We start from the raw sequence: 22,631 nt of genomic DNA, 5'->3' as shown, positions 1-22,631 counted from the left end.
ATATCTCATGAAAAGGCGAGGCAAGTTTATTCATGAGAACATTTTCATATGCAAATCAACCTGATTAACAGAGCATCAAAATCACAGAGACCATAAAAAGGTCAGACAAGCAATGAAAAAATAGACCAAAATAAGTTGAGTATCAGTTCTGTTCTCAAAAAAGATGAAAAGTACATGTTAAATAAATAAAAACAAACATTAAATTGGTATTTTGGTTGGTTAAATTAATGCAAAATGTGCAAATGGCAGTCAATATTATAACATGGCAAATAATGTAACATAACATAATTTTCTCCTTAGCATGTTGTGACACACTCACGACTTGTGGCATAAATCTGATGCCGTAGTCACACAGCAGATGTAGACGGTGTTGCTTTGTTTGAGACATGCGGGTGAGTGAGCAGCAGATTTGCACTGATGAGTGAGGATTGATTTGAAACCAATCCATGGTCAGAAACAACCCCCTTTATGAGTCACAGGACTCCCCTCACACACACACACACACACACACACACACACACGGCTCCCCAGGCTGGCAGCATGCACAAACTCCCCAAGTGAAGTCAGAGCTTTTTCAAACAGAATAACTAACACCTCCAACGTCATTGCTACCACTCCACACACACACACACACACACACAGAGTCACGAGGCGATTGGCGTCAGAACCTCTGCTCATGCACATGTCTCCCTCTCTTTCTGACTGCTCTCTAAATCATTGAATTCCCCTCTATGCTCACAGTTTTTTTTTTTGAAAGAGAGAGAGAAGTAGTAGGATTGCCCTCATTCAGTCTGTTCCCTCCTGAGAGAAACGAGATGAGAGGGGGCCGGAGGGTGGGATGGAGGGAGTGGAAGACTGAGGACGGAGGAGGTGAGAAGCAGGCCGGAAAGCTCGGAGTAAAAGAAGAAAAAAGCGCCAGAGAATTATTTTGGCTTGTAAAACCGATTTGATTTTCTATTCTTGTTGATGCAAAATGTACACCCATCATCATGCGGTTCTTAAGTCCTTGGGGTTGTTTCAGATTTCACGCTAGTTCCATTTCGAATATGCCATCAAACAGCGCAAACAACAGCAAATCATTGATGATCTTATTATATATTTTCTGCTCCAACTACGTTTCAGTGCTTCAGCTGCATCTGTGATGAATTTCTGATGGATTTTTCCTCATTTTTCTTCATCTCATTATGGCAGTCTCAAGAGTGCATTCAGGTAGCCAAGGACAGGCTGGTGAACCAATATGTGTTGTTGCCATGACAACATATGGTGAGCCAGTGAAGTTATCAGTTGTATCATCATGTTGAAATCTGCCAAAGGGGTACACAACTAGACTTTTTTTTTTTTTTCCATCCACCTCCAATCTCCTGCCATATCTGCCATATGTTTTGTTTGTTTTTCTTGCTTTGCCTCAAGTCCTGCCATTATTTTGTACCCTTGCAATGCTGTCGTCATTTCTTGTTCCCATACTCAGTCATCCATTCCAGTATGTTCTGGTTTTTAAATGAAGGCCTAGTTGCTATTTTTTAATTCCTCTTGTGTTTTTTCCTCTGTTCTGTCCTGCCCTATTTGCAGCTACAAATTCTCAGTTTCCCCACTGGCGTTATCAAAGTTTCATCTGAATTTAGAGAATACATTTTGTAACAACAGATTCTCAGAGCATTCTTAAATTAGCCATCCTCATTTACAGCAATGGTAGTGCCACACTACTGAGGCCTTGTAAGAAGTGCAATTTATATCCTTGACCCGTTTTCAAAGATTTCTAACTTCAGTTTGACAAAGTGGGTTCAGGACTGTTCACAGGTTACAACTACAGGCCCAGTACATACCAAACTCAAAAAAATGTAGAAAAGGTTTTATTTGTTCAGTTTTTGCTAGTGTCTGCTGCTGCAGAAGGGCTCAGGATGGCAGGATGGGGCACTCCAGCAGGAATCCAAAATGTGATTTACCAGTTTCATGAAGTTCTCCTCCTCCACTCCCTCTGTTACAGGTGTTTCCCGTCTGGATGATCAAATATTCATCAACCGAAACCCTGGAGTACCGTCTGTTGTGAAGTTCCACCCCTTCAACACCTGCATTGCTGTGGCCGACAAAGACAGCATCTGGTCAGACGCAGAGAACTTACACTCAGTCTATTAAACCCAATCAGCTTTAAGACCATTATGGGAATGTTTCAGTTTCATAGGTGATGGTTTTAAAAAGAGATTTTATCATTAGAATAAACACGTTTATGCGTGTATGTTTGCTGTAGTTTCTGGGACTGGGAGAAGGGCGAGCGGCTGGACTACTTCTACAATGGAAACCCTCGTTACACTCGCATCACTGCCATGGAGTACCTGAACGGACATGACTGTTCATTACTGCTCACTGCAACAGGTTTGAAACGCATACACACATGCCCATGTACAGTTACACTCACGTAGACACTTACCTGGCAGGGGAGATACCATGATCACCAAGGTGGTTCACCCAGGGCGAGGCTCGGCCATTGCACTCCGGTTGTGCTGACCCCTGCGAATTCCCCAAATGTGGGAATCTCGACTGCATAATTTCTGGTAGTGGGGGACTGCGTTCGCGTTCTCCCGGTGTCCATGGCTGAGGTACCCTTGAGCAAGGTACCTAACCCCCACTGCTCCCCGGGCGCTGCACGCGGTCGCCCACTGCCCCGGGTTTGCTGTGTGTGTGTGCACGTCACTTGGGTGGGTTAAATGCAGAGCATGAGTTTCGTTGGAGTGAGTTCCCTCCAATGACAAAATATGTCACTTTCATCATTTCATCAACAATATCTGCAAAGAGTAATAACTCAAGTTACAAATGAGTTGGATTCTCTTTGAGTGAGTAGCCCAAACAAGTGTTCACGCCCACCAGCACAGAGGAAACCGCAATGAGACTCATTTGTAGCAGCAACAAGCCTTAAACACTTGACTCTGCCCCCCCATCAAACACATGCACAAAGCACACATGTGTATTCTTCATCATTCATCAACAGAACAAAGCAATTACCCTCCATGGCTTTATCTTCATAACCCAGAGGAAGTGTAGCCAACCGCTCCACACTAAGACACACACACAGAAACACACATTTATTTTGTTTAGCCATTACAGTGTATCATTAAACTAAGAATGAACGCTGTATTTCATTGCACACCTCCTGTGAGGCTTTGAGAAAAGCTCAGGAATTAATAAATTTAAATCCCATCTCATCACAATGTTATGTGTACTTATTCGTTTTTTTTCTCCATCAGTCACACTGTAAAGGATATCAGCGAGGATGTTAGTTCCCAAAAAAAAATATGTAGCGTTCAAAAAGGAAAAGGTAGATTGTAAATCAAGTGGAGACTTTTATGAGTTGTTATAGCTCTCTCATAAGAGTATGTGGACATGTTTAATGTTAAGCTCCATGTCTTTGCTGACTTTCAGTTGCTGTGGTAGAGGCTTTTACAGTTAGACTCATGTCTCACTTTGTTTCTCATTGACAGAATGCTTTTAAGTAAAGAGCCTTTTAAGATGCTGCTCTTCTTTATCTATTTAAGTGTGTGTGTGTGTGTGTGTGTGTGTGTGTGTGTGTGTGTGTGTGTCCAACACAGACATGGTCAAGTCATGCTGTGTGCTGCATGATTTCAAAGAGACTGACCTCACGGTTTTTCTGCACAGTTCACTGTGCACTTCCAAATGTGTTAAGAATACAAACAAGTGATGGGTCCTTGTTGCATTAGCCTTTGCGCCTCTCTTATCCGTATTCCTGACGTGGAGGCTCACTCTTTACTTCTCTCTGTGTATCCCACCTCCTCCAGACGACGGAGCGCTACGTATCTGGAAGAACTTTGCCGACCAGAAGAACCCGGAGATGGTGACGGCGTGGCAGGGCCTTTCCGACATGCTACCCACTACCAGAGGTCAGCCCCCCACCAGCGCTCACAGTAAAGATCAACGCTCTATTTTACTATCTGCCCCCATCCACCCACCCATACAGTACTTCTGTAGTATCTCGCCAACTGCCCCACTGTCCACCCCATCCCAGTCTTCCACACTTCCACTTTTCACCACCTACAGGGCAACCAGGTAGGATAGGAGTTGCATTTTCTTATTTTCCAGTACTTTTTTGAGTCCTATAACTCGGTCGGTTAGGTTTCATGTTTAGTTCTTCAAGACAATGATGTCCCATTTTTATATAATCTTACATAAGATTGCATAACAGTGCATGCCAAAAGGTAGCATGATATTAGCATAACGATCCAACAAGCCAGTGAGCTAACTCAGTAATGCCAGTTTGACAGCAGCATGTACCTAGTTTGCTAACTAATTAGCTATCACTAGTCAATATAAGCTAGCGGTCATACCAGACCATTTGAAGTTGTAGCAACAAAAACCCATAAGTGTGTTGAATTGATTTAGTGTTTATGAATGCAGCTTGTCGATTATAAAATAAAAATGTTATTTCTTACATACTCTTGAAGTTAAAACGTGAAATGTGAACAAAAGGATAGCATTCATAGAAAGTGTATCAGTCTGGGTTTGCCTGAAGGGTACTCTCTCTGGTGTAACAGTAGATTGTATTAGCTTTGTTAGCTTTATTAGCTTGCTAATAGCAGTTATAGTTGCTCTTTAATACTGCAAAATATTACATTGTGTGTGAAAACTAAATCCTGCCACAAAGTTATGAATGTTACTGGCCTTTTTTACAGAAGAAAGTTACGTAGGCTGGCTTACCGTTATACAACACAACAAATAATACCGGTACTTCTCTAAAACATTGTCATAAGAAGCAGGCCAACAATGGTTGTATGAGCTCACACATACCAGAACACTAAAGCAGGTCAAGGAGTCCAGGTCCAGGAGTATCCAGGCGTATGCTTGTTACAATAGGTGATTTGCCTTGATGCAGTTAAACCCTCTAAACTCCAAACACCCTGCTGTAGATTATTTCTGCCACACTGGTGGCTTGGTGGCTGAATTTAGTCCCGTCAGTCAAAACTAAATTAACATTAACTTAAAGTCAGCCATCATCCTCGACTGTCCTAATCTGTCACATACAACATATCCCTCATATACCTGTCATATCTGAGGAAATAGTAGGTGAGTTTAATTTGGAGGCCTACAGTCAAAGTCACGTTTGTGTAGATACAAAAACACAAAGTTAGCCATTGTTTAATTATTTGCTCGGTGGGTAGTCATTTTCAACATGGACTGTAGACATTGGTGGCCATGTTTACCTTCTGCGTTGACAGGCTTTCATCATGATGCAAAGTTATTCACAAATATATGAATCAGGCCCGACACCCACAGCACACACTTGTCTGAGACATCCACCCACTTCTGTGATGTGCCAGGTTACCCACTGTGTCACATTTTCTACCTCGGGCGTTCCTCAGTCTTGATTTTTTTTTTTTTTTCTTTTTTAGGGAACTGACAGCTGAAGCAATTGTTGAATGTTCCTACAAATACTTGACAACCTTTTTGAAACATATTAATTACACCACTTTTGTCTGCTTTGAGAAAGTCTTGGAATGATTTCTATTAGCGTGGACACGTGATGTGGATGTGTGGGTGGACAACTTTGAGATAGTATTTTTAGAGCACATCTCATATAATATGAGATAAATATTTGGCTAATTGGCAGGAACGAGAGCACAGCTGTCAGGATGAGTGTCTGACTGACTCACTGGCTGACTTGATATCTGTGCGGAGACGTAGACCACGCTACGGGTGCACGTATGTGTCTCCGTCATTACAAAGCTCCAGAGCTCTCTGGGAACCTGTGGAGAGGTGACACAATTAACTAGCATCGCTGTCTGTGTGACGCTCGCGACACAAATCACCCCGAGAGACTCTTCCCCTGCGGAGGACTCTCCCGCAGTGAGCCACAGCCTTGTTTTGACTAAGACTTTAACATTTAATGGTGTGCTTGTTATCCTGGGTGTATCCTTAGTGACAGTTGCTGTGTCGGTTCTGCATTAAAACTATAGTGGAGGCATCAATTTTTATATAAATAGTCACTCGACTGAGATCTTTCATGGAAAAGTTTTTTCCTGAAAAGTCCAGCTTCAGCTTGTAGTGTTCTTTTTTTCCCCAACGTGGAAGGAAACTTGAAAAACATTTACAGTTTCTCGCAGTCTTCGCCAGTGCATTCACGTACACCGCCTCCTGGCCCAATAACCTGTTTAGACTTTGTACTGTTGCTCGGAAGGTCTTTCAGTGTGAGTACAATAATTATATGCTTGTGTTTTGAAAGTTTTAGATTTTTAGCTTTGACTCAGAGCCATTAATAATGTAAAACCTGATGAAATATTACACAGATCTGACTTTGTGCTGCCAAAAAACCTGTTCTGCCTCTGTAGGCAGTTGCTGTAAGACTGTGAACGATTCTCAATGAGACGCTGGCAGACACACACACACACACAAACAATTTCTCATACACACCAGTCCTGCACAACCTGTCCTCACTCTTCCCTTCCCTGTTGTCCAATAACATGCTTTTGTTCTGTTTTTGTCAGCAGTGAACCATCTCTGTAGACTAAGTCTGTCTGGCTTGTTGTTACTTTGCCAGTTCTTTGATATTGTTTTGGGGTTTTTTTTTTTTTCCCCGTCTCAAGAGGATGAACAAGGCAACAAGCAGTTTTCCTGATAATGTACTCCTCCACAAGAACAAATCTTGCTATCAGACTTTTTCATTTCATGTGTTGGTATCAATGGATTTATTCCATCACCCAGACTCTCATTCTCATGCACATAAAGTTCTCTCTCGGCGAGCTTTTTGCCCTGTGGTGAAGGGATTCTTGGCTTGGAGGTTGGGGACCCTGCAGCCTCCACAGCCCCTGTTTTCACTGCAGCAGCTCAGCTCATGCCCCTCTCTCAGTCTCTCTTTTTGTTCTTTGATCCTGGCATATCACTGTTTGTCATCTGGGAGACTCCACGCTGGGAAACCACTGCCTTGTTCATCCCTCTGCTGTTTGAATGCATGTGGAGTGTATTCATGAAGTCTTACTTTTATATGTGTGTGTGTGTGTGTGGGTGGGTCTCCATGCACGAGGGGGGGTCCTTGCTAATTTGTTGCTTGCTTTGTTGCGTTTCCGCTCTCCCCCTCTCCCCTTCCATCTGCTCCCTCCCCCCCTGCTCGCAGGTCTGGCCAGAAGGGTCTCCATCTATCTTGACAGGAGTAAACAAGGAGGTGAGTTTCACCATTCTTTTCTGGACTTCCTCACCCCCAGAGCAAAGATGCTGCACTAAACACCCAGAAGCATGCCTCTTTTTTTGTTTTATTTTGGTCCCATGACCACCTACCCCCATCCCTTCATCTGTCCAGTGAATCTCCATCACTTCATTCATGTCATCCCAAAAAGTTGAAAGACTCACTATGAAAGTAGGGGAAATGTGTTCTCCAAGTGCTAACATGTCCTCTTCAACAAGTCGCACACGCTTTTCTCATAAGTTAAATAAATAAATAACATGCAAAGCCCCGCTCCCTTAACTTACTACATTTATGTCGGTTTACCTTTCAGTTCTAGCGTGACACTGCAGTTTACAATGATAATGGAGACAGTTACCATTCTCAATTCTTTAGTAACTTTTGAAACAATGGGTCCTTCATTTCAGACTGAGGTAAACAAAAACAGACCTATTATTTTTAGCAAAAAACTAAATTTAGGATCAATCTACCAGCAGGGATGACAGCTGTTGTTCAGGTGAATCTAAGTAACTAATTATGCTGATATTAGCCCCGTGAGTCAGTTGGAAATGTGCCCTCCTTATCTGACTTTTGTTTCCAGGTGACACAGTTTAAAATGAGAACCCTGTAAAGGGGTCTTTCATTTTCTACTTTGTATATCCTTGATATACTTTATATATGTATTGAGATGGTGTCATGCTGAAAGACTGAATCTGTCCCAAAAAGTCATTCATTCTCACCAGTTAGTGATAATGAAGAAACAGCATTGTCCGTTTGATGCTGTGTAGAGAAAGTTATTCCTACTGTTATTATTATTTTGAAGAGATATATAATATCTGACGTGTATGTAGGATGCCAAATTGGTCCAGTGGTGGGTGTACATTTTGTGCTTTGGTTAACTCTCAAAACAGGAAGGCGCTTTCAGGGGACCGGTTTGCTGTGATGAAGGAGTTTTTTGACCATGTTCCACTTGTCTTTTTGGTTTTGGAAAGACAACAAAGAACATCATCCTGTTTAAATGCCGAGTATCATGAGAGCTTGACAGACCCCCCCCCCCCCCCCTAGTTTGACAGACATGCCAAGTTACAGTTGCTAAGATAATCTGTGAAAATCACTGCTGGGGAGGGGGCTGGCAAACTGTTAATTGAGAGCAAATTTGCACATTTGGCCATGTGGCTGAAATCCATCCAGATGCTTATTTAAAGAAAGAGGAAAAAAGACTTTTGTCTTTGGTATAGCCGAGCTCTCTCTTAAAACAGGCTTTGCCCCGTTACTCGCGTTCAACTCAAAATGGCTTCTCTCAAGTATAAAAAATATCCTTATTCAAGCTGGTCTCAAAGGTGTCACTGTTTAATTGGGAGCATGTCGGTGCTGTGTGATTTTAATAGCACAGGGCCACCGAGGCCGTCTCGCCAGAGGGATTAGCCTGTTAAACTCCAGAGGAACAAGTGAAATTAGGGGACCGTTGCTGGCGTAGACTAGAGAAACCATTCCTGTGGCTACTGCACAGCAGAGCACAGAGACGTCACATCTCTGCAGATCAGACCGAGAGCCGATCTAATTAAGTTCTGATCCCCATGTAGTTAATGTTTCAGCACCCGCCACCCCTTCTTCTTTCACCTCTCTGTGCTTTCTCTACTCATTCCTGCCTCTGCAGTCCTGTGTTATCTTTGTTTTTTTTTGTCCCATTTCTTTTGGCTGCATATGTGAAAGTAGGGCTTTAGGGAGGCAGATGCTGTGTCCTGTGCTACATTTGGCTCCTCTGCTTGGTGCCTTGTTAACATCAGGGCTGTGGGAACTTTCTAGATCCAGAACAGGACTCGGTGTGGAGTGGGAGAGAGGCACATGACTTGGAAGTTTCAGGAACAAAAAGTCATCAGAGAGACTCACTTAGTCTATAGCCTTTACTGGAATGTAGAACAAGGGGATTCAGTATATAGTATGCTGTGTCCACCATTGTCATACTTCATGTGTACACCTCTTTTCAGTTTCAGTGACCTGTTCAGACTTATTAAGTTCGGTAAGATTATACCTTCACAAGTTGAGATTCTCCTCCACATTTAGACTCCTGTCACAAGTTCTATGTTCTAATGTGATTTAGTGAGTTCTGTGAGGTTACCTGAAATCATGTGTTAAGTTTCAGCTGTCCCCTGTTGTGAATGATGTAAAATGATTTAAGATGTTAGTGTTGTCCACAATAATCATGTCAGCAAGTGCTAATCTCATGTAAATTATGCTTCATTTCACAAGGTCTTTGTTAACCAGGCAGGTCAAGGCCTTTTACCTCCCCAAAATGCCAGGCCTCAAACTCCAAACCTCAAACAAATAAGCAAATGCCATAACAGAGAAGACTTCCTGCCAGTCAGAGCACTCCCATAGATAACTTCATCCTCTGTTAGAGGCGCACGCATGCTGGGCAAGTCCCCGGTAATCCTGGAGAAGCGTTATTACAGGAGTCCTGGAGGACCTTTTCAAAGCAAACATGATGAAGGGAAAGAGGCTGAAGACCGAGGAAGGCCGCCACACTGTTTAATGAGCAGCAGTGTGTGGGAGAGCTAGTCCATCACTGGAGATAATGGTGCAGAATAAGAATGCAGATGGAGGTGCCTTCTCCTGAGAGAGACAAAGGGTGAAACAAAGATATTTATGCAAAGGAGTAGATAATTATATCACAAATTAGGAATTTTCTCGGCACACTGGCACAGGAACAAGATGATCTACCACAGCTCAGCCGTTAGTGGTGATAAAAAAAAAATTCCACCCTTGCCAAGATTAAACAAGGGAAAAACCATTCTGCTAACAATATCATCACTGTTTTTGATATCTTTACTGGGGGAAGACATTTGATCTCATGCAGTAAGGGAAAGAGACCAGGCTTAAAAAGACAATGCACATTGAAGCTATCTATACCTCCACCTCAGTAAGGTGGTGAGATTTACAGCTGAGGGAACATTGCCCACACTCCCTTGCTCCTGCTTCTCCCTCTCACATCTCTATTCTCCATGCTTATATCGATTTCTGTGTGGGGAACTAAGACCTGCTCAGGCCCACAAAGTTTCCCTCCAGGGCAGACCTTTAACCTGTTTTTAGCGGTTTAGTGTTGACCACAAGAAACAAAGCGTTGGTTGGTTTTAACAGCATATTGAGTACCTTTAACAGTGAAAACAGGAGTGGATCAAACAAAGGCTTCATACTTAAGTTTTGAAAAATGTAACATAACTTTAGACAGAATAACCTGCACCAGCTTGTTACTGGTCTCTCTTGTGGACATCCAGACATCCATCAATGTAGTGTAGCGACAAGTACCAGTCCAGCCAGATAGATAGAAGAACTTTTGTAGGCATATGTGCTCCATATTTTAGAGGAAATACATGCCCACACTTTTGTGTGTTGGAGAATCTTCCTCAAATGCAACCCCCCCCCCCAGACACACACACACACACATTGTAACCCAGATTTCCTCATCACTGTTCTGAAAGCTTCAAAGGGAGTGCCTCTTCTCTTCTCACAGCCTGAAATGAGCCAGCATCAGGCGTCCCCACATGCGACTGTGAAAGTGTCGCTGACTGAAGCGAGATTCTGTGAAGTGGTTTTCCCCGCACGCTATTCCCTTGCATGTGGCACGCTGTTGTCGTTGTGACGCCTGAGTGGGCCGAGTGACGTCACAGTAGAGGATCTGAAGCCACCACATGGGGCTTGGGTTTTCCTAACACTCTTAGCCAAGTGGAACGGTACAAAGCCCTGTCACAGATGGTTCGCTAGAAGAAAGTTAAGCTAAGTCACGACTCAAAAATGAGGCACGTGGAGGAGATGAGCAGTGAGAAAGGATAGCAAATACTGCACATGTTCACTATTGTTCTGCTGGGTCAGAGAAGATCAAAGTAATGGAGTCCTTATCCTTGGTTATTGATTGAGAGAAAATAGCAGGAGGAGAACAAGAGAGAACAAGGAGGAGGAAAGGGAGGAAACGAAGCATGGTGTGTTGAGCTTCAAAAGGAGAGAAAAGGATGCTGTTTTTGTAGTTTTTGTGGTAAAAGCATTCTTGAGAGCGAAAGATGGAGAGCTGCTTTTAAAATGTGGTCATGCTTTCCACATTTTTGTAGCCACATACATAGTTTTTGATGATTTTCTGAAGTCTGAACTGCAGCACCCTCAGTTTGTGTCAGGCCAGAGACATTTGCTGAATGTCATTTCATCTCTCTCGTCTCATTACTAGCCATCTCTCTATTACCAATTTATCAATGAAGGTATATAATGGCCGAGAAATACTTTTGAAGGCAGGTAGATGCTGTTAATGCTTAGGTTAGTATGCGCAACTTGATTTGCTAATAAGTGGATTACTTTATTTTATTTCGGATTCATTTGTCAAACTACTTTTCAAAGTCAAGAATGAACATCGACTTGCAGATGTATATTTCGTCATCTGTGACTGTTTGTGCTAATCTTTTTGTGAATGCTTATGTGCTGTCCAGAATCAAGCCTAACATTGTAGACCACAAAACTAGACAAGACAGTTTTATAGATGTCTGCCATGAAGTACAGTATATAGACAAAAGTGAAGGGATTTTAACATCCTAGCAATACACACACAGCAATAACAGCTTCCAATCTTTCTTGAAGGCTTTCCTCAAGATCTTGGAGTGTTTCTGTGGGAATTTTTCCCCATTCATGCTGTAGAGCATTTGTCATGTCAGGCATTGATGTTGGCCCGAAAGGCCTGGCTCACAGTCTCCGTTCCAGTTCATCCCAAATGTGTTGGATGGGGTTGAGGTCATCCAAACTCTTCCAGCCATGTCTTTATGGACTTTGCATTGTGCACTGGGACACAGTCATGCTGGAATAGAAAAGGACCTTCCCCAAACTGTTCCCACAAAGTTTGAAGCATAGCATTGTCCACAATGTCTTGGTTTGCTGAAGCATTAAGATTTCCCTTCACTGGAAGTCAGGGGATGAGCCCAACCCCTGAAAAACAGCCCCAGAAAGAGGTGTGTCTGAATACTTTGGTCTACATAGTGTATATTAAAGACATTTTAGCCCAGTTTAGCCCCATTTTGTATGAAATGTTGTTGGAATGGCGTTTAACCCTAACCTTGGAAGGCAGGGTGCTAAATATGCATTCATACTGTAAGGAGTATGAAGTAAAGCTTGCTTCCTATTAATTTGGAGCATATCCCTGGGGTATAAGGAAATTGCTTAACAAGACAAGGCAATACATGAGTGAAAATTGATATTGAAAAGGTTATGGGTCCTAAGTTGAAAATTTTTGACTTGATGTAAAGTGAAATTCACCAGGGGCTCTGTGGTGATTTTCCAAAAAGCGGACACCATAAAATTGCTTCACTTTTGGTTGCAGGAAGTTCATTACTTGAGTTTGAAGTTATGATGTCCCTGTGTCCAAGGTTCCGACTCAGCTACTCTCTGTTAGTGAGCATTCACAGGCCTACAGCACAGAAAAGTGATGGGAGTTATTGTCAAAGGATTTGTTTGCCTGGTGTAGAGTTGTGGGGTGGGGGTTGTTAAAAATGTAATTAAAGTTGCACGCAGGCAATCGCTCTCCTCCAAAGCATAGTGTGGCACTCTCTTATACTGGACACACCAAAAAGACTGTTTGAAGAGTGGAAATAGGCGATAGGTTCTCCGTGTGAAATGGCCCTGGTTGTCAACAGGTAGGTGTGGTAGGACAGATGCTGCTCTTCACGTACTGCGTACTGATGCCTTTAGGCTGCAGCCAGAGGCCTCTGCCAGGCATCACTGAGCCAGCAGGCCGAGTGTGGCTCACATAGCACTGCTCACTTGATTCCTGCTGTGACTGCCGGTATATGAAGAGTCTTACTGACTTGGGCTTTTTCCCTCCTCACTTTCTCATTGAAGTGGCATTTTGACTCATCTAAGCCAGCATCTGCTGACAGGCTCATTTCCAGGGTCAGCGTTTGTGTCTCCCGGAGGTCGTCTTGTTGGGAAGGATGCACAGTGCCAAACCACGCTTTCATCTACATGAAATTCACGTTTATTCACTCAGAAAGCTTTAGCAGAAACACAGTCTTGGTGACAGTGTGTGATAAATCCACATGAAAATTTGCTTATGCACCTGCAGCCTCTGCAGTATTCACGGTGTTTCTGTTTTCTGAATTCTTTGTGGTGTATTTGTAAGAGACTGATTCGGATCAGGAAGGAAGCTGCACTAATCTTTCCTTTGACTTGCTACATGTGGCATCAAGAGTTTTCTTAAACCTCCAACAGATTGTGTGTGTGTTGTGTGTTAGGGGGATCAACACATGTTGTCGGTGTGTTTAACAGTTGTGTCTGACTGTGTTTATGTGTGAGTTTCCACTTATGGATTAAATTAAGTCATGTTCCAAACCATGTACAAATGTCACATGAATGTACAAATTTTTTTAGTAATTTAATATTTTATAACTGTATCAGACATATCAGATTTTAAATATTAATCATAATGATTATTAATGACATATTTTGTTTTAAATGAATAATGCAATGTTAGTCCAAATGTATCTTTTAACAACACACAGTACTTGTGTATGTTCTACGGAGTGTACATGTGCTGATGTGTGTTCGTGTGTACATGCTGTCCATTAAGTGCTGTGTCATGTTGTGCTGCAGGTGCAGGCATGGTTGTGGACTGGGAGCAGGAGACGGGCCTCCTCATGACGTCCGGAGATGTCCGAGTCATCAGGATCTGGGACACTGACAGGGAGATGAAGGTCCAGGTACTCAATGTGCACGTTTGAATGTTCGATTTTCTCAAAAACATTTCACAAGGAATACAGCTGAACTGGGTGCTCGCGTAGCTGTTGGCTCAAGGATTACATTAGCTAATTACAGTAGCTAAGTATTAGCTGGTGAGAAACTTTGTTGCATTCAAGTCTTGCAAGACTGTTGTGTTCACATTTTCTAAAATGATCCTATGAATGCATTGATTAAGAAATGGTTAAATGCGCGGGATGTAATGTCTGGCCCTTGGGGGATTCTCGGTCAAAGCAATGAAGACAAAAGATCTAGCTTGACGACGAAGTAAACTAGTGACTCTCAACATGAGAGTTGTTTTCTTCATTGCTAAACACGATTGCTGTTGAAAATCTATCTGACGTGACTTGGGCAGAAATGTTCACAAACTAGGTGATGTTTGAAAGTTTTACTCGCGTTTGCAGACTTATTTCCTCGCTCTGTGTTTCTCCTTTGAGTTACAGTAACAAGCAACCAATGGAAGCACACTGTTAGTTTGAGTAAAATTACAGATTTCTGTTTGAACATTGGAAGCCTTTGGGGAAATGTAAGCAGGCAACTTAAGTTAGTTATTTTTAGACATTTTAATACATACATTTTACATATAATATCTTTAACAATGGCCTGAACGCGGAGCAACATCCTGAATCTTAAAGTAAACTAATGGAAATCTGTGGCACACCTAGGACCATTAGTGTGGTTTCTTCTTTTTCTCCGCTTTTACACATCTAATGTTCCTCAGCCTGCTAATCATTGCCTTGATGGATGGACTTAATACAAGTACAAATGGCCCAGCCTTGCCTGTGGCTGCATATTGATGGCTGGGTCCAACTTCAAATGAGCCCACGGTCAACAGAGCACATGACTGATGATGTCAAAGGTTTAGTGTGAGATGAGCATTGAGCAATGACCGTGATACCTTGGTGGGTTTCTTTTAAAACATTTCTGTGTGTTTGTGTGTGTCCATCAGGACATCCCGACAGGAGCAGACAGCTGTGTGACCAGCCTTTCCTGTGATTCCCAGCGTTCGCTCATTGTTGCCGGTCTGGGTGACGGATCTGTACGAGTATTTGACAGGAGGATGGGTCCGAATGAATGGTAAAACACACCACTGTTAAATTGGTTGTTAAATTCTCAGCTCTTTTTTCTCTTTTACTGTCTGGACATGATTTAAATACATCCAATGACACACACAGCAGTTTTTATGTGCATTAATTCCTACAGAGTCTTGCATTATTCACTTCTTTAATCTATATTTATTACATTTAATGTGCTGTAAATCTCCCTTTGGGGTTGCCACTTCTTTTAATGGACCCTGGTGGAACCGTATCCCCCCAGTTGGTTAAACAATATTTTAATTTCAATCCCAAAGGGAAAAAACAAAGCAGTTAAACCATGAAATGGCCCATAAATCTTTAAGTAAAGCTAATTTAATAGCTCCTGAGGCATGGAGTTACATCTTTCAGCAACTATGTTGCTCCCCATGAGATTAGTGCAGGACCAGTAATCAGCACATACAGGACTGTCAGTTGTTGTAAATTTGCGTTATTTGCATCTTCTTTTCAGCACTGGGAGAAAATAGTCAAATATGATGTTTCACCAAGTGTCTTATCCTTGAAATTAAGGGAGATCAAATGCACTCCCTGTCAGGATGTATTTGACCAAGTTTAACAGAGTGCATTATGGAAAGTGAGTAATTCAGGCACAGCTCAGTCCTAAAAAGATGGTCGTAAGATTATAGTTTTTCAGCTCTAATGCCACATCAGTCTGCAGGAAACAGTTTGCTTTTGCTTTTTGAGTCGTGATCCCATGGTGCCACCCACTGGCTTTTCACCCCCATTACATGTTACAACATCGAGACACGCTTCTCTGTTTTTTTTTCTGGTTACTGTAGCTTTTTATTTTTATTATAGAAGAATGCAATCATGGCATGTGAGAGGAATGGTTTCAGCACATACACACAACTTTTAATGCCGTTAGATACTGCACAGGCTTCATTATTCCAAAGGAACGGTCTAGTGTTTTTGACACTGGAAGTCATTGCTGTGATGGATAAAGCATATTGAATTTGGTGAGGTCTGACAAGGCCAAGTATTACAAATAGAAATATAGGTGAAAGATATCCAGGGAAGTTACTTGGTTTAGGGTCACGGGATGATTAGCTAGGCTCTGTTTTTTCTTTTCTTCAGTTTATTTGTTGTCGTTATTATTGCTCTGTTTCTTACTAACTTGTAATGTCGGTGGAATGGAGCTGATGATGTTCACGGTCTCACAGCTCTGTTGTTTCCCTGTGTTTCGTATCAGGTCACTGTGAAGAAAGACACAGCTGAATGTTACCTTAGCTGATATTTGTTCTGTCTTTTGTGCAGTCGGGTGATGACCTACAGGGAGCATGGAGCCTGGGTGGTCAAAGCTCATCTGCAGAAGGAGACAGATGGACATATTATCAGCGTCAGGTATGTTCTTTTTTTAGCTCTTCAGGTAACACAACCAGACTTGTTTTTTGGTTGCCTATACTGACTTTAATGCTCTACACCAGTGTTAATGGAGACATTCGATTCTTTGAACCACGGACCCCGGACTCTATCAATGTGCTGCAGACAGTGAAGGGGTTAACAGCCCTGGATATCCACCCACAGGCCAACCTGTTTGCCTGGTGAGTTTGTTTGTGATGATGCAGGCTAAGCCCCAAGAAAAACTCATCAAGATCAAGCAAGATTCATTCTTTCTTTTTGGTCTTCCTATTTCATTTGTCTTTCTATATGTACTTGAGATGACAAAAAAAAATAAAAAAATAACTGGGCAATACACCTGAAATTCATCTAGAAGGTGAAATTTCATTTCACAAAGAAATCTGATACAGTTCACACAGTTTTTGATGGATGTGATGTATAAAGCTGAGACACTCACTCGCTCTGTTTTATCCTCTGCCCTCCAGTGGATCGATGAACCAGTTCATAGCTGTCTACAATGCTAACGGTGATGTGATCAGTAACATTAAATACTATGACGGCTTTATGGGACAAAGGATTGGGGCTATCAGCTGTTTAGCCTTCCATCCTTACTGGGTAAACTTATTTTTCTTATTTTTACCACACCAGTATTCATGCAGTCATATGTCTGTGTCAGTCAAGTAATTCTCTAATATTTCAGACTGTTTAACCTTCCTTTTATCTTTGTCTCCCTCCAGCCACACTTGGCAGTGGGCAGCAATGATTACTACATGTCCATCTATTCAGCAGAGAAGAGGCTTAGATAACACACCAGCATTCACCACCTCCCCACCTTCCCAACAAAACCACCGCCACCATATGACTTCTGACCCTGAGCCTCAAGCCCCGGGATGTAAATGACGAATTTTTGTTGTACATATGCAATTACCACCCTGAATGTTCTAGTGAAGGCTGCTCACAAAAACTCATGCTATGAACGACTACATATACATATATATATACATATATGTATATGTATATACACATAATAATTATTATTCTTATTGTTTATTCATATTCTTATTATGAAGCTAATGATTGTAGACTTGGCTGTGCTAAGGAGTGTGTATATTTAAATAGCGTATACAGAAGAATAGAGGTTCTATTTTAAAGAAGTGGTACCCCCTGATCTCTGGGGCTCCTCCTCGCCGCACAGTGAGCATCACTACCTGAACTAACTGTGACCCCAGTGAACCTAGAAGTGGCGAGAGAGGTTGGTGGGGTCGCCCAGAGGACATCACTCACTGCTGAAACACATTCACTGGTACAGAAAAGACAGGCTCGCCGTCCACTGGACCCTGGCGTGTTTATAAATTAATTTTGATTGCCGTCTCACAGCCAAAGGACAGAGAGTTTTGCTACTTTGCTGCACCACTTGGCAGGACACTTGTAAGGATGGACCCAGAGATGGTGGACTTGTGCTGATTCTTGCCTGACATGTCAACCGGACAGATGTGATGAGCGTTTGTTCACGCGTGCGTGTGTGTTTAACTGCATTATAGCACAGATGTGCCCCACAGTGGGACTTCTTAGCCTTGGACTTAAATGATGCCCAAAAAAGATGCCTGCTCCCATGCTAGAACTCCCCTTCTTGCTTCCTGACCCCAGTGTGCCAAACATAATCATGTTTTCCACATGCAAGCCCTTTTGTTGTGGCTCAGAGGAGCATTTTTTGTTTTTTTAACTTATTGCCAGGGAAAAGGGAAAACCTCTATTACCCCTAGAATGAGATAAACCTTTACATCTAGCACAATGAAAGGACAGCTGGATTGGTAACAGTTAAGCACCCAGTCCTACAGGTATCCTGCCTATATGCCCTGCAAAGCAATAAAATCCTCCAGTGATTTAACCTCAAGCTCCTCTTTAGCATTTCCAATAGCGGCGTTGCATCCTCTTGATAGTCTAAGGAAGTTATTCCTGCCCAGAATCTGATCTGCAGCACCCAGTGGTGCCTCAGTATAGCAATACAAACACACCCATTTTAATTCACAGAAGTGTAATTTATTCTTTTTATGTACTTTGAGTACCAGATGGGTGCGTTTTGTCCCATCCACTCACACCAGTGGCAGGAAAGACATCAATTAAATTGATTTCCCTGTGATTGTCTAAATCTTCGGTCTAAATCTTCCACATGTCACTTCAAAACATACCCAAAGAAGTCTCTCAGATACATTTTTGACCTGTCTCAGTTGAGTGCACTGGTCCCCAAAACACATCTTTTGTTTGTTTTTGGCTTTGTGTGCCAGTTCATCTTTTTCTGGCTTCTAGAAAACATAAATAGAAGTTGACTTCTGTTGCTTATCTGACCGCAGTGAGGCATAGCTTTCTTATTTCCAAATAGTCAAGACACCCTTTGACCATGAGCACTGTAAGTTTAGAGAACTTTTCATCATGGTATTTTTCACACTGGGGATCACCCGCTGCCTCACAGTTTGGACCATGTTTCATTCTGATAAAACCTTTTGCAAGGTTTCTTTTCCCCCTCATTTTTGAGCTTTTATTTTAATTTTATGGACAGACATGTTTGGTTTGATTTTGTTTAGCTTAGTGAGGCATAAAGTGAGTTGCATGTTAATGGGTGGCATCAGAGCTGTACATGCTCACTGTGTTAAGTGTTAGTCAGCATCCTAAATCTCGCTCAGGTACTTCATGAGCCACCTCAAACCAAGGTCAGTCAGCTGCCCGCTTTGCCAGTGTCTGCAGCATGACGGACAGGTGTGGTCAGTCACATGACCTTGTGCACGTTCTCTCCAGAGATTATGGAAATTGTTGACATAATTATCATTGTGGTGCTGTTTTGGGAAAGACACTTAACAAGAAGGGGTCCTTTTCTTTTTTTCTCTTTTGCGCAGTATTACCATGGACACGCCTCTTCTGTGGGGCTGCAGCTTTGCTTATTTAGCTTTTTAAAAAAATTTTTTTTTTCCTCCTCAAGTTTTGTAATTTTATGTTTTTAACTCTGCTGGCATTTTGTTTGCCTTAGCCTTGGTGAGGTGGAGGGAAAAATTGGGGACAGCCTTACCTTCTCACACACACACACACACACATTGTTCCATGTCCCCTTCATTGCCAACGTACCCCATCAGCTGCCCCCTCCTTTCTTTCCTACCACACTCACCTCACCCCTCTGCATCGGTTGTCCCAAGCTTAGCTTTTTTCCCTCTGAAGGAATAGACTCGTGGACTGAAAGTGAACTGGGAACACACACCATACAGTCTGTAAAGCGACTGCAGTTGCGGTCACCACATTAGTCCCCACCATTACCATGTCACTGAGCTCTTGAGCGCTCTCTGTCGTTTAGCAGGCCTCAACTGCTCTACTGGCTCAGCCCAAGTAATACACTTTGGCAATGGGCCATTTGCTCAGAATCACATTCATCTCTTGGTATCCTGTTTTGAGTTTTAAGGTTTTAGATCTGGAGAAAAAGAAGAGACTTTAACAAAGCAGTAAGAAAGGAAAAATGAACAATCAGGTTTGTCTCTGTGACATTAGACTGCTTTGCTGACTCTGGTTTATAAGACGGGAGATGAAATCATTGAAATAAACCAAATACAACACCGGACCGTTTGTATTTTTTTGGCATTTGCATTTGAAATAATAATATGCTGTGGTTTTCTAATATTTAATCTACATGTGTATGATCACATATCCCCTATTGAGACACATTAGAAATACACTGTATTGCCAGAAGTATTCATTCACCCATCCAAATAACTGAATTCAGGTGTTCCCATCACTTCCATGGCCGCAGATGTACAAAATCGAGCACCTCGGCATGCAGACTGCTTCTGCAAGCATTTGTGAAAGAATGGGCCGCTCTCAGGGGCTCAGTGAATTCCAGCGTGGTACTGTGATAGGATGCCACCTGTGCGACAAGTCCAGCCGTGAAATTTCCTCGCTACTAAATATTCCACTGTCAACTGTCAGTGGTATTATAACAAAGTGGAAGCAATTGGGAACGACAGCAACTCGCCATGAAGTGATAGGCCACGTAAAATGACAGAGTGGGGTCATCAAGGTGCATAGTGCGCAGAGGTCGCCAACTTTCTGCAGAGTAAAGCTCTGAAGACCTTCAAACTTCACGTGGCCTTCAGATTAGCTCAAGAACAGTGCGTAGAGAGCTTCACAGAATGGGTTTCCATGGCCAAGCAGCTGCATCAAAGCCATGCATCACCAAGTGCAATGCAAGGCGTTGGGTGCAGTGGTGTAAAGCATGCCACCACTGGACTCTAGAGCAGTGGAGAAGTGTTCTCTGAAGTGACGAATCACGCTTCTCCATCTGGCAATCTGAGGGACGAGTCTGGGTTTGGCGGTTGCCAGGAGAACGGTACTTGTCTGTCTGCATTGTGCCAAGTGTGAAGTTTGGTGGAGGGGGGATTATGGGGTGGGGTTGTTTTTCAGGAGCTGGGCTTGGCCCTTTAGTTCCAGTGAAAGGAACCCTGAATGCTTCAGCATACCAAGAGATTTTGGACAATTCCATGCTCCCAACTTTGTGGGAACAGTTTGGGGGTGGCTCCTTCCTGTTCCAACATGACTGCACACCAGTGCACAAAGCAAGGTCCATGAAGACATCGTTGGATGGGTTTGGTATGGAAGAACTCAACTGGCCTGCACAGAGTCCTGATCTCAACCTGATAGAACACCTTTGGGATGAATTAGAGCGAAGACTGCGAGCCAGGCCGTCATGCCCAACATCAGTGTCTGACCTCACAAATGCGCTTTGAAGAAGAATGGTGAAAAATTCCCATAAACACACTCGGAAACTTTGTGGAAAGCCTTCCCAGAAGAGTTGAAGCTGTTATAGCTGCAAAGGGTGGGCCGACGTCATATTAAACCCTATGGATTAAGTGAAAGAAAAAGGTCAACATCAAGGCTGTAGAGAACAAAATATTCTGAATTGTAATCTTTTGTGTGGGTCAAGCCCATAAATTATTAGGGTTATTTTTTCAGACTTGACAGTAAAAGCTCTAGAGCTGCAAAATACATTGATTATTTTCCAAGGCTGAGTAATGTTGCACACGACTCTTAAATTGACTGACATAGGGAGAATGCCTTTGTTTGTGATAAAGAATAGTTTTGCAGCTGTTAAATAATTGTTTGGATAGGGGTTAGGATGAAATTGGAGTATACTGTATATACATTATCCATACCCTACACTTGCACAGTAATAGTCTAATAATTGGGTTTCAGTGATGTAACTTGTTCGATTTGCAAATGAACAACTGATAATAATAATAATAATAATAATATTAAACCTCAAATAATTCAAAAAACTGCCACTATTTGTGTTCTGGAGAAACAAATGTTAACTAAATCAGAGAAATATAATAGAGTTAAACAAATGGACCTAAAACATAATAATGTGATGAAATTTTACAGTTCCTCTCATTACTATGAAAAGTAAATTATAAAATGTAATTTCATAATAGACATGCTTATTTCAAAGTGTCTATCCCCAGTTACTCTTTTACTTTATAATTCACTTATTGTGACAGCGGAGGTGTAGACACTGCTCACCTTTAAGCCAATCACCTGTCCCCAGCACCTGAAATTTAGCTAGCCAACTCTAGTTAGCTAAAGCAACAATGCGAAAAGACTCATTTTAAATTAAGCAATTAGTTACTGTTCAAAAATACGCAGTAAAACAATGTTAAAAAATGGCCTCTTCCATATTTTTAACATGGCTACAAGGACGGCTCGGTGGTGCGTTGGTTAGCACAGTTGCCTCACAGGAAAAGTGCCTCTCTATACAGAGTTTGTATGTTCTCCCTGTGCCTGTGTGGATTTTCTCTGGGAACTCCAGTTTCCTCGCACAATCCCAAAAACGTGCTCGTTAGGTTAATTGACAAATGTACATCGGCCTTCGTCTGTTGTCAGCTGGGATAGGTTAGGTTCGAGCCCCGCATGAACCCAGACAGATAAGCGGTATAGAAAATGGGAGAATGGCTACATGCTGCCTGACTACAGCTAACTAGCAGGGTTACTCAATATTATTAGTAATAATAATTAGTAATAATATTACTCAATATTACTTACAAGCCACTATTAGCTGCAGCAGCTAGCTAAGTAATTTAGAGTTCTCTCTACAGCACTCTAAGGATGTTCTAATGAAAATGCACACAAGTGACAAGACAAATCACAGTGTTTCTCTTTGTCAAAGCTGATTGGGTCTAACTAGCCTCTGAACAGTTGGTTAGCCTGCTGAGAGGCTTAGAACACATGTGATTGGTTGAAAA

At 42.3% G+C, this 22,631-nt stretch overlaps 1 protein-coding gene and 1 non-coding gene across 4 annotated transcripts in view; both read left to right on the top strand.

Moving 5' to 3' along the window:
• Positions 1-19,955, top strand: part of rptor (regulatory associated protein of MTOR, complex 1) — a 153,898-nt gene extending 133,943 nt beyond the window's left edge. Inside the window, exons 27-36 of one of the 3 annotated variants that reach the window (XM_046402669.1) lie at positions 1,985-2,099; positions 2,246-2,370; positions 3,789-3,914; positions 7,115-7,162; positions 13,781-13,887; positions 14,874-15,001; positions 16,273-16,359; positions 16,443-16,559; positions 16,842-16,971; positions 17,094-19,955. In XM_046402669.1, the coding sequence (XP_046258625.1) occupies positions 1,985-2,099; positions 2,246-2,370; positions 3,789-3,914; positions 7,115-7,162; positions 13,781-13,887; positions 14,874-15,001; positions 16,273-16,359; positions 16,443-16,559; positions 16,842-16,971; positions 17,094-17,162 (1,052 nt within the window). In that variant the 3' untranslated portion in view covers positions 17,163-19,955. The remainder of the gene's footprint in view (positions 1-1,984; positions 2,100-2,245; positions 2,371-3,788; positions 3,915-7,114; positions 7,163-13,780; positions 13,888-14,873; positions 15,002-16,272; positions 16,360-16,442; positions 16,560-16,841; positions 16,972-17,093) is intronic. The other 2 variants (XM_046402678.1, XM_046402687.1) reach the window with 2 other exon arrangements.
• On the top strand, positions 2,418-2,581 carry LOC124053917. The gene has a single exon (XR_006842266.1). It is a non-coding gene; the product is annotated as a U1 spliceosomal RNA (small nuclear RNA).
• Positions 19,956-22,631: the final 2,676 nt, after the last annotated feature.

Source organism: Scatophagus argus, chromosome 2 (genome assembly GCF_020382885.2).
Source record: "Scatophagus argus isolate fScaArg1 chromosome 2, fScaArg1.pri, whole genome shotgun sequence".
Taxonomy (NCBI): Eukaryota; Metazoa; Chordata; class Actinopteri; family Scatophagidae; genus Scatophagus; species Scatophagus argus.
The sequence above is the reverse complement of the archived record's forward strand: the minus strand, read 5'-3'. Positions and strand labels throughout refer to the sequence as shown.